We start from the raw sequence: 12,686 nt of genomic DNA, 5'->3' as shown, positions 1-12,686 counted from the left end.
ATCATCGAGGGCGCTAACTGAAATGAAATATTTATGAGCAACATGGACAATTTTATATTGTTTTACCAAATGTAACAATGCACCAGCAACCTGCCATTTTAAATAAAACAATCATAATCCAACAACCTTCAACCACAACACAAACATATTCAAGTACATCAACAAAAAGACATGGTATTACTATGATATAATGTTAAAATACCATCATTTTGGACATGTACTATAGTAATGTCATAGTATTTTGATATATACCATGGTACTAAATGATTATCATATACATGCAGTCAAATAAAACCATGGCATTAAAATGAAAAATGTCCAAAAACATGAAATTATGGTTGCACTTTATTTTACAGTACATGCACCTACGTGTACCTACCTAACAAAGTACTGGGTAATATAAGGTAACTACATGGGATAAGGTTAAGTTTAGGGATAGGTTCAGGGTTAGTACCTAGTTATTACCCAGTTATTGCAATTACTATAATAAGTACATAGAATGTACATGCGGAACAGGACTGTAAAATAAAGTGCTGCTGAAATTACCACAAGTAATACCATGTTATTTTTGTGTGTATGCCAAATAAAACAATCATAATGCAACAGCACAGAACGATTCAAACTTCAAGCAGTTTGATATTCATTAATCACACACTCGGCTGAAATAAAAATCTGCAAACAGTTGGAGAACTTTTGTCACTTCAGAAGAACGGCAACAGAAAGAAAGAGAGAGAGGTGTAAAACAGAAGATCTCAATTACTCGGTGGTCCTCGGTCCTGCACTGACCCAATTTACACTTTGAGAAACAGGCTGTTTAAACAAAAGTTGTTAGGTTGTTAGAGCTGATGCTAGAAAAGTACTCTCTGTAAGGGGTTGAGAAAAACATACAGACAGCAAAAGGAAAAGAAAGGACGCTGAGTTAGAGACAAACATGAGGACAGAGCCGGACAGACGTGACTGGACTCCTACCTGTCTGGCTGAGCTGTGAGGCGCTGCGACTCTTTCGACTCAACCCCACGACTGCCGCCATCTTGGCACCGATGCTGGAGCGCCGTTTCTTGACATCGGTTCCCACCAGGCTCACGGCCGTGTCTGACTGGCTGCCGTCGGTCTTCTCCAGACTGCACATGTCCCCGCCGATGCTGGTGCTCTTGGTCATGGTGCCCCCGTCCGCCGTTCCCATTTGCCTGTTTTTCATTTTGGATGTAAATTCACTGTCAGTGGCGGCCCATGGAGGAGAGACATGAAGGAGGAGCAGCAGAGGGGTAGAGTAGAGGATGGATGAATGGATGGATGGATGGACGATGGAGAAGAGAAAGTAGAGAGTTAGGTAAGTGGAGGGAGAAGGGGAGCGGAGATTCAGGTCAGAATAAGGTTAAAGGTTAAAGGGTTTAGGCCTCCAATCAGCTCAGGGGTGCTTCACAGTAAACTTTTGGGATATGTTCTGGGCGTTAAGTTTTAGTGGTAAAACAAGTATAAATTAAGTGATGAACGGCATCTTCAACTACTACAACGTGTCTATCTACAATGGTAAACAACTGTCGCTAGTTCTCTCACATTGAAGCAAACATACTGTATTGTGTTGTAAATGTATTGTGTATTAATGTATTGTAAAAAGAGACTTCCAAGGTCTTAGACCATAAAGGGATAGTTCACCCTAAAAGGAAATTAAAGTCATCATTTACTCAACCTGGTGTTGTTCTAATGCCGTATGCCCTTCTTTTTTTTATGGACCACAAAAGAAGTCCTCGCACTCATCCACATAATGCTTTTTAAAAAAGACGCAAGAGTATCAGAGAACGATTCCATGCGACACGTGCCGTATATACCAAGTGTTCTGGGGGTTGTGTGAAATCAAGATTAACAAAAACACGACATGAAATACAACGCCTAGAAATCCCCAAAAAGTACACGTGTACTTTTTTCACTTAGGCCTTTACAAGTGGTATTAAGATATCTTTTTTTGGTCAAAGGGATCACAAGTAGATGAAGGAGACACATTCCGGTTTACACCTGGTGTTTTAAGCCGTCTCTTTTGTCCACTTTCAACCACTTCTGTCCTGATTTCTTCAAGGGGAGGGTCTATGTGCGGATAAATTATGTTTTTTTTTCTCAGATCTTTCGATGTAATGGACAAGAACTTCAAACTTCTTCAAATCTTCAAACCAAACTTGGGTCTTCAGCCGACAAAGTTTAAATCCCGTCTGGCTAGCACGCTTCCCATAATGTCTTCCCATAATCTTGAATGAACTTGAGCTTGTGGTAATGCATCATGGGACTGATGGGAGCACGCTTATAACGCCTTAAAATGCTGTCTAGCAGATCACATTCAGCAGTTAATGCATGCTGCTCTATATCCCACACAAGCTGGTCTATTTTTCTTTCTCCATGAAAAAAAAAAAAAAAAAAAAGACACGTGTAAAAAGATTAAATTAGCGTCTCGCACGGCTGTGAATGGACCGCGAAGCAAAGAGATAAATGACTTCCTGGACAAAGGAACCTAATGAAATCTTAATGATTACAAATGTGCTTAAATGATACACATGCGGCCATAGAGAGGTCTGCTCTTCTTCTTCATCAATAGAATTAGGGCCACAGACACATGCAATGGAAATCAATGAGCTCTGACAACATGTTCTTCAATTACTACAATTAGCCTTTTCGAAATGCAGCCCTGCCCTACAGCTTTGCTCAAATACAGCCATGTCACATCAAGCTGTCTGTCATCTGCTAATCTTGGATCCTGAAAAATTTAGGACTGATATATCACATGAGAAAGAGTGGAAAAAACTGCCAGTATCAATAGACAATCACTACACTCTACAGCAGTGAACTCGCATTTAATGAAAAGTGTATACTTATAAGAAACACAGAAGATAGCAAACTTTGAGAAATAGAGTTTAAATTTAAGTTGTAAAAGTTTTTCATTGAATATTTATATTTTATTTCAAATAATGAAAATGATTTTTAAATCTCCCACTTAACATTAATCTAGCACAAAAAAAACCCCCATTATATTACACTTAATTTTAACATGTACTCTCCCTTTCGAGTGCCATGGGCAAAGCATGCTGGGAAATAAAAAATCCCAGCCCAGTTTCAGTTAAACTTAAGTTCGTCTAAATTAAAAGAAATAATTTCATAAAACTCAAAACAATGGAAATTCAGTTAACTTAATATATATATAAGTTCTGTGAACTTGAAAGAAAGTGCTAAATACTCATAAAAGTTCATTTGTCTGAACTAATTAGTTAAATTTATGTTTGTCCTACTCAAATCAATTAAAGGGGGGGTGAATTGCTGTTTCATGCATACTGAGTTTTTTACACTGTTAAAGAGTTGGATTCCCATGCTAAACATGGACAAAGTTTCAAAAGTTAAGTTGTACGTTTGAAGGAGTATTTTTGTTCCAAAAATACTCCTTCCGGTTTGTCACAAGTTTCGGAAAGTTTTTTTCGAGTATGGCTCTGTCTTACGTAAGATAGGGCGGAATTTCCTTATATGGGTCCTAAGGGCACTTCTCCGCGGCCGCGCGCGCACTCGCAGACCAGAGAGAGAAGAGAGCGAAAGCAGTACGTTACCTCAAAGCGCTCTGCTCGGCTTTAGGGAAGTCAATGTCACCAAAGAAGTGGGTTTTTGGTTGGCAGGGCAAGACAACCCTGCACAGATTCCCAAAGAACCCAGCGTTAAGGGAATAGTGGATGGAGTTTGTTTTTTCGAAGCATCAACGGAGGTTGTGCACGACTCTTTGTTCCCTGCATTTCGACGATGATTGTTTTATAAACAAAGCCCAGATCGACTTATTTGCAGATCGTCTAATGCTTAAGGATCGAGCAGTCACGGTGAGTAAACTACTTCAAATGTCTCTCTGTGTTGTTGTTAGATCAGTTAGCACAGCTATAGCACACCGCCCACACGGCCCGCCCCCAGCCGCTCGGTTTTTTCCGGAAAGACTCGGTACAGCCAATCTTTAACTTATAAATATAATAAAACTAAAGACGTTTTGGAGATATGAAGGATGCAATACTACTCTATAGGTACTCAAGATTAACAAGAGATTGAGTGAAAATGAGCATTTCACCCCCCCTTTAAGGGTTTCAGTGTAGTTTTAATGAACAATAACAACACTGGTGTTTACACAGAAACACAATAAGAAACTGCACAGATTGACGCAAGAAAATATTCTATGTGAACCGCCCCCAAAAAAAGTTCTCTAAAATGATTTAGGAGTCGATTAATAGCACAATGCACGTACTTCTAGCATTCTCAAAGCTGCCACAAGGGGTGTGATAGCAAACTATAGCTCAAAATGACATTTTGTTTTCAGTTTTCAGTTTTCACAGGAACTCTCAGAAAAAAAGGTACATAAGCTGTCACTGTGGTGGTACCTTTTCAAAAGGTACACCTTTGTACCTAAAGAGTGCATTTAAGTCCCTCAAAGGTACATATTGGTACCAAACGTGTACATATTAGTACCTAAATGGTACATATTAGAACCCTTTTGAAGGGTAATGTCCCAGTGACAGCTTTTGTACCTTTTTTTTCTGAGAGTGAATAAGAACTGAATGAATTGTGTTTCTGGCCCTATTGTAGCGATATAAGTGTCTGAGGGAAATCACAGCCCAACACAACTGTTTCAGAGTTAATCACAGCCCTAAAGAGATACTGTTCCATAGACTGATTGATTGGACGGGATGCTGGCAGACACTATTTATCATGCAGACAGTTTCCTCCAGCAGTGCGCACGTGAGATCTCACAGAGAGATGTGTCAGACCGCCGCAGGGGTTCAGATGGCCATTACCTCCCTCTCATCAATGTAATGAGAAAGGGTCATAGAGCCGCTCTGACAGACACAAAACCCAGGTGGAGATTAATGCCGGACATCAATATACAAATCCTTCATGCTGCTGCATGACAGAGACACATCTATCTCTCTGGATTATGTCTCACCGCCTGATTGACAGACAGTCAGGGAATTATCTGTGCAAAAGTTTGCAAACAAATTCACAAAGACAACAAGAAGAACATTTTGTGGTTATATATGGTTATATTGATAAAGAAGGTCTAATCTGTAGTTTGAAAACCTGACCACAGGTCAAAATCACCAAAATCTAAGAAAGTCAAAGTCTCCCAAAGGCACATTCACACCAAGGACGATAACTATAAAGATAACAATAAAGCTGTAATAACACCAAAGCTGTAATGATAACGGCACAAAGAAACAATATCGTTGGAATCACTTTCAGAACGATTTTATCCGGCTGATGAACGATAAAAACATAGACAACCAATCAGAATCCATCCTGCTGTAACGAGCTCAAGCATTTAAAGTGACAGACGAGCATGAGCTTAGAATAAACAGAACGATATCGTCCGCTGGTGAAGATGCTAATATAGTTATCGTGATATTTATTGTCCTTGGTGTGAATGGGCTTTAACAGTGTCTTCTCAAAGGTGAACATCCTTCCAGATATAAAATGTCAAGTCTTATTTAATGATCATTCTTGCTCCAGACAAACAGCTTGCTTCAGAAAGCAACCTTTATTAATCATATAGAGTGTTTCTAGAAGCAGACCAGATTAAAACACAGGGCCTGAAGCCTTTGTTTGTAAATGTCATGAAATATAAAATGATGGCATGAAAAAAATGTACTTCACTCATCCAAACTGGACTAAAGTACAGTACATTTTCCATAAAAATATGAAATTAAAATGGCATGAAAAACAATCACATTGCCAAACTCCATAATAATAATAATGAGTCTTGAGCATAAACAATATCTGAGCATTCGAACATAACTCAAATATGCTAAAATATAAAACTATTATTACAATCAACAACAACAATAAAAATCATCTCAAAAAATATTTTGAGTCTTGAACATAACTCAGAACATGCTAAAATATAAAACTTATTATAATTAATATGAAAAACAATAGTAATATTAATATACAATTATTATTAATACATGTTTTTAATTGTATTAATTTCATTATTATATTATCTTATATTATTCATATAAATACACAAAGCGCTGCATTATATAGTCAGAGATAGCAGTTAAACTGGACTGTAGGTGATGAGTGAAGTTTTTTTCTCTGAACTATTGCACACAAAAGTGGCCTAACTTTTTTGATGATTAACTTTATCGAGGTGTGTGTAAAATGTGTGCGGTAGTGCTGCCACTGTGAGAGAGATTCCACTATCTGACATACACACAAGACCCAAAAGAGATCAATGTGTGTGTAAGAGTTTGGGCCCTATCTTACACCCGGCGCAATGCAGTGCCAAGCGTGATGCAAGTGTTTTTTGCTAGTTTCAGTCCGACGCAGATCATTTTCACATCCTGCACCAAGTTGTTTAAATAGCAAATGCATTTTTGCGCCCATGGGCGTGCTGGTCTGAAAATGAGGTGTGTTCTGGCGCATTGTTGGCACGTTGCTATTTTGAGGCAACAGAAATAGACTGCGCCATTGACCAACTGAAACCTGGTCTAAAGTCAATGGCGCAATCTTTTTTTTGTTATTTAAAGAGCGCGTTAGTAATGTGCGCCTATAGGCGGGTCCATAACGCGCATACACTCTTCTTATTAAACACACAGGGGCGCACAGCAGCCCAAAAACAAGCCAAATATTTCAAATAAAAGGATTACAATGTAAAAGATTATTATTGCGTACATAAAGATATGGTGGAATCCGGCTTGTCCCGTAGATGGTCTGCTTGCGCACGAGCAGTTCCGTTTGTGCTCTGGAGACGCTTCGGTCTTTCCACTATCAAATGCTGTCATGTAAATAGCGAATCTGCCATGGCGCGAGCTCAACTGGTATTTAAAGGGAATGGGAGATGAGACTCTGATTGGTTTAACGCACGTAAATCCCAAAACACACCCATTACTCATTAAGAGAATAGGGACAACCTTTTAGACCACAACCATTTCTCCCGTCATTAAACTAGCAAAAGTGGATTCGGACACACCCTAAGTGAATTTGCGCCCTGCGCTTTAGACCATGCACTTAGATCGTTAAAATAGGACTCTTTAAGTATTAATCAGTTTAAGCACACAGTTTGACTACAAACAAACATAAAAAATTATATTTTCTAAAATCTAAAATCATATCTAAAATCTAAAAGTATGATGAATGTTGTTGAAAATTTACCAGAATTTACCCCAGCAATTGTATAATTTCCATTATATTTAACTGCAATTTCATCTGGTGAAGTTAAAATATATATATATTTTTAAACACTTCAAACTTGAAACCACAGTAACCAGAGGGATATGGTCTGTGGCAGTGTAAAGAGAAGCCACACTATCTGTAACGGATCATTGAGCATTCTGACAAACTGCACGAGTGTTTACTGGAGGATTACTAACGCCTTGACGGCTTCAGGCACTTTGGTGTGTTTTAATCTGGTCTGCGATTAATAAAGGAGGCCTTCTGAAACAGGCTGTCGGTCCAGAGCAATACCTGGGGTGATATTATGAAGTATGACAGTTCATAGAGATGTGACAGTGTGTAAATGTGAATGGATGTGCACCATTGAGCTGACCTGCAGTCAGTGCCGTCATCACAAATGGGAACGCTGAATGACCAGAATGAAAGAAAATGTTGGCCTTACCTGCACTGCAAAAGGGTTAATTAAAGCTACACTGTGTACATTTTTAAGTTGATTCTTAGCAAAAAACACTTTGTTCTATCAAAAGTATATGTGCTCATTCATGTGTAATTACTTCCACCAACTAATGAAGTATTCTCGTAAGCGTAAAATCTGCCATTTATAATACATACGAGCGAGTCGCTCGAATGTTGCGCCTCCATCCTGAAAATACATTCGCCAAAGAGGGACATACCTGGAAATTCAAGCTTCGCCTTTTGCGTTTTACACTCAGTGACACCGTGGCGAATGCGAGAGGGAGATTACTTGCGACTGCCGGCAGATTTGAAAGATTGTTGAAGATGGAGGATCACGCCTATTTTCGAGGACATGTAACAGAGTCGCGAAAGAGAGAATTAAAACGTCAACGCGACAGGCAAATCAGCAAGACCAAAGTCAATATTGGAGTAACTTTTCCCAGATGGAAAGAGCTCATGAGGAGCAAAGATTTTAAAACGGACGCCTAAGTTGCCTGCTTTCTTCTCGACAGGTAATTCAGCCTAAGTGTGTAAATTCGAAGTTTTATAGTTGCTTGTCTAACCATAGCATGGTTGTGCATAACGCCAGAACGACCTCTAGTATAACTTGCGTTACTTTTTGGCCACCGTAGGAGTTAAAACGCCCTCAGAATTAAAAGGAACAGAAACTAATATTCACTGGGTAGTCATATACAATTTCACCGCTAGATGGGGGAAAATATCACACAGTGTAGCTTTAATAAATAAAAAAAATACTAATGGGTTTGATTAAAAATAAATAAATAAATAATATATATATATATATATATATATATATATATATATATATATATATATATATATATATATATATATAAAATAAAAATAAAATAAAATGGAAAGGCCTATAATAATAGGGCAGCAAGGCAGCTCAGTTGGTGGAACAGAGCCATAGTTTCCCAACTGCAGCCTGAACATCTAATTTTACTTAGAAGGTCACCTGAGCATCACTTTTAGTGAGACCTTGTGCCACTGACATACACTAGGATTATATGATGGTCAAAAAAGGACATAGCAGATACTGCCAAAGCATTTCTGTACCAAAGGCCAAAGTCTCCATCCAAAGCTTCTGCTGATGGTCTATCAGGAGGTCTTGGCAGATAAGACCATCCCTCCGGCAAATGTTCTTGGAGCGTCGTGGAATCTCTCCGGGGATGTTTTTGCTCATCCACAGCTGAACAGACTGTTCCTTTTTCATGCAGATTTTACTAAGTGCATTTTCATCTAGGCCACGATGTTCCTTTAGACCAAACAAAACCCGCACACTATTTTTTTTGTGTGAGTGCACGCATGGGCTTAAATCAATTTTCTTGATTTAGAACCCATTCTACGCCTCCAATTTGGGCTGCTGAAGAGCTGAAACCGGAATAAACATAAAACAGCCTCGTGAAGGAATGCACGTCTTTAAGATTCATGGCATTGCATTGCCTGGCTATAACAGCTATGCAGTAACTCTACGATTGAAGAACATGATGACTTCAAATTCACGAGATACTTCAGTCAATATTTCAACATGTGATGGAACTCACACAATGTCAGAAGCGTGAATGAATAATGACATACTTCAAGGGACGCAAAAGATATGATGAGAAAAAGACAAAGGAATGTGCTCACCATCACTGCCCTTGAAAATATATATAGAGGAGGTGGTGCAGAAAATATGTTTCTATGGAAACAGCGCCCTAGGTTTTTGGCGTTTCTGTTAATTGTCTAAATGAATGTGGCTTAAGGACTCCGAATTCAGTCAAGGCATGAAATTCAGCAATCGCCACTATTAATACATATTCTGTTAATGAGGAATACTCAAGGGCTCTGATAGCCTGAATAAAATGAAATGTGCCCAAATACCCTTATTTCATTAGCATACTATAGTTATTTTTAGAAACTGACGACATGGTGGAAAAGTGATGGATGGAAGGCATTGACAGATTTCATCATTCTTCATCTTACAGTCAGAGGGAAAAAAACCCTTTTTATGCTTTAAGAAACAAGATATAACATAAAAAATAGTGTTAACTATCGCTCTAAACTATCACACTCTATCACACCTAAAAGTTGTTGTTGCGAACTTGTGAACTTTTAGTTGATCAACATAAAATGCCTAGTGAATGCCACTAAAATGCAAAGTGCTAAGTTCCGTAGTAAGCTGCCTACATAGGCAGTATTTTAAGGCCTCAAGGGTGCGTTCTTGACACGAAGACTGTTTCAAAAGCTTGGCAGTACGATTACGGAATTAAGGATACATATTTTTGGCCAAATTCTAAGAAAGCATCACATTTATCCATTCCTTCACAGAGAAAGCAATCCCAGAATGCATTACAAGCTCATTGATAGAAAAAAACAAGGGTTCTTTTATTAAAGTACCAATAAAAATGGTTCAAATTGATTGAAAATTCACTATTTTACTCAACATTTGTATGTGCTGTGCATTTATTGACATTAGCTCAGTCATGCTAACGCCAGACTCTATTAAACTCAATATATACATATATTTAGAAACTCTAATGTTAGAGCTATTACGTTCTCCGCTCTACTCCAGGGAGAAGTGACCTTTAAATGAAATCTGACGCAGCGCTAAACTGCTCAAGGCGATGCTAATGAAATTTAGTTCCATCATCAAATTCCAGTCCTGATCAAAAATGGCAAATTCGGAAAGTGTAGTAAAGAGTACAGTATTTATCTTTTCCCATGCTGGGCTTTCTTAGATTGATAGTGTCTACAGCATCCTGCAAATTAGGAATTAGCTTTCAAAGCTCATTCAGACACTCTCTACTTGATATTTCTGAAAATGAGATGTTAATGATTTGATACAGAGCAGAAAGTCAGTATCAGTATCTGATTACATTATCATAGCTGCTTCAGTTTCACATTAATGACGCTGTTTAATAGCAATGAGATGTTAATATTACTATTGGCATACATTAATTAAGTACGTTTAAAGAAAGGTTGTCAATTTAACACACTAAGGGCCAGATTTACTAACAGCTTGCGCTAGCACAAACCCTCTTTTGACGTTACTAAACTACTTGGATTTACTAAAGACAGACAGTGAAATACAGTATTACCACTGTAAAGGCGTGGACAGGGTTATTTTTGAAGCTGACCTTATTGCATATGCATTTGCAGTTTCCCTTTCAGATGCAAAATTTATGGGAGGAGAGTATTTAAATGAATCATGCAAGGTGATTTACTAAGGTTTGCACCCGTCAATATACTGGTATTTGTGCCATTATTTAATGCCCAAAAAAGCAGTGTCATCAGTAGATCACATGCAGAACTTTCCACTCCCATCAGCGTTTTTTTGTTTTTTTGGAGGGAATTTGACCTGTTTAGTAAATCTGGCCCTAATTGAGTTAAGTATATATATAAAAACACATTTAATCATGCCTTCTGAGCAAATGTCTTAAGATAAGGGATTTTACTACTTTACTATTTCATCAATTCCAGCTTGAAGCACCACCTAATGAACACAGCTTCTACAGACAACTTGCCTCATCAACTCAAAGCTTCCCAAACAGGCAGCACAGAATGAGTACAGTCTAAAACAGAATGCAATCTTGCATTTGGAGCACAGCAGAAAGAAGCAATACCACGTCTAAAAAATTCACATAGACCAACAACTGAAAAACTGACAGACTGACCATCTTTTTTAGTGTCAAATTGCTGTGGACTGCTGGTTTATTTATGTTGCTCAAAGATATGGAAAGCAAACACAATATATTGGCGTATCATGTCTGTATTCAATTCTGCCATAATAATCTTAAATCACCTTCATACTTATAATAAAATTAAAATATCTGTGATTAACCTCCATTAATTAGATTTTTAGGTAACACTTTACAATAAGGTTCATTAGTTTAACATTAGTTAACTACCTCAGTTAACAAACTAAGAATGAACAACACTTACAATTTCTTAATCTTAGTTAATATTAATTTCAAAATGTACTAATACATTATTAAAATCAAAGGTTGTATTTGTTGACATTAGTTAATGCACTGTGAACTATCACAAACAAACAATGAACAGCTGTATTTTTTTAACTAACATTAACAAATATTAATAAATACTGTAACAAATGTTTTGTTCATTGTTAGTTCATGTTAGTTAATACATAATACATACATTATACTTTATTGTAAAGTGTTAACAATTTTTTACTTTCAATAATAATACATTTTTTTCTTTATTACTTTTCATTGCTATTAACAAAATATTTTTATTTTATTTAACACAGCTAATGAGAATTAAATGTAACATTTTGTTACCCCTTTGCCAAATATTCTTTTTCTCATTTCTTTAATCACAAATCATAAGAAAATGTTATGCTGACAATTTTTTCAATTAAATTAAATTAAGATATATTCTCTGAAAACAATCTCAGACATTTTATCTGATTTAAAGGAATCTGCTTATACTGTATAATATACAGTATATACGCGCAGATAATATATTTTTCTTAAAAAACAAAACGAGGCTACTGATTCAGAAAATGATTTTTGCACTTAGGGACTTCTGCATTTGATACTGACATCTCTGCTTTGAAATGGTCTGACTAGAGGACAATACCACATAAACCACTGGAAATGAAAAAGTGTTGAAACATCTCATGACTGTCTGTGCTGTGTGTGAACACATGCTTTGGTGTCCACTCAGAAACCTCAGTGACTTGTTGTGCATTATAAGGCAAAGCTAAGTAACCTCTTTATGGCTTTGTTTTCCTTCTTTTTTCCACCTGTTAGTTTCATATGTGTATATTAGTCATGAAATTGCATAACTAACCCACCGAAAACTGCCGCCAGAACACATGCATCATACATATTACACAAGTCACCTAATGAGGCAGACAATGCCTGTGGCTCCCCCACCATCGTCAATGTAATTGCCACTGACATCACTTCCTGTTTTTCAAAGCATGTATTGGCTGATTCAACACGCCTCAGTAAACACAGAAAGATCACCTGAAGAACGCATGACATTAAAAGGCAAACACTTTTTGCCTTTTCAGCTAA

At 37.4% G+C, this 12,686-nt stretch overlaps 1 protein-coding gene across 24 annotated transcripts in view; it reads right to left on the bottom strand.

Annotated features, from left to right (window-relative positions):
* Window positions 1-12,686, bottom strand: part of rims2a (regulating synaptic membrane exocytosis 2a) — a 190,092-nt gene that overhangs the window by 28,482 nt on the left and 148,924 nt on the right. For 13 of the 24 annotated variants that reach the window (XM_079893722.1, XM_079893733.1, XM_079893729.1 and 10 more), the window contains one exon: window positions 970-1,187. In XM_079893722.1, the coding sequence (XP_079749848.1) occupies window positions 970-1,187 (218 nt within the window). Of the gene's footprint in view, window positions 1-969; window positions 1,215-12,686 lie in introns of all 24 variants that reach the window. The other 11 variants (XM_079893732.1, XM_079893734.1, XM_079893712.1 and 8 more) reach the window with 1 other exon arrangement.

Source organism: Squalius cephalus, assembly GCF_949319135.1.
Source record: "Squalius cephalus genome assembly, chromosome: 15".
NCBI classification, from domain to species: Eukaryota; Metazoa; Chordata; class Actinopteri; order Cypriniformes; family Leuciscidae; genus Squalius; species Squalius cephalus.
Note: the sequence above shows the minus strand (reverse complement) of the source record. Positions and strands in the feature narration are given on the sequence as shown.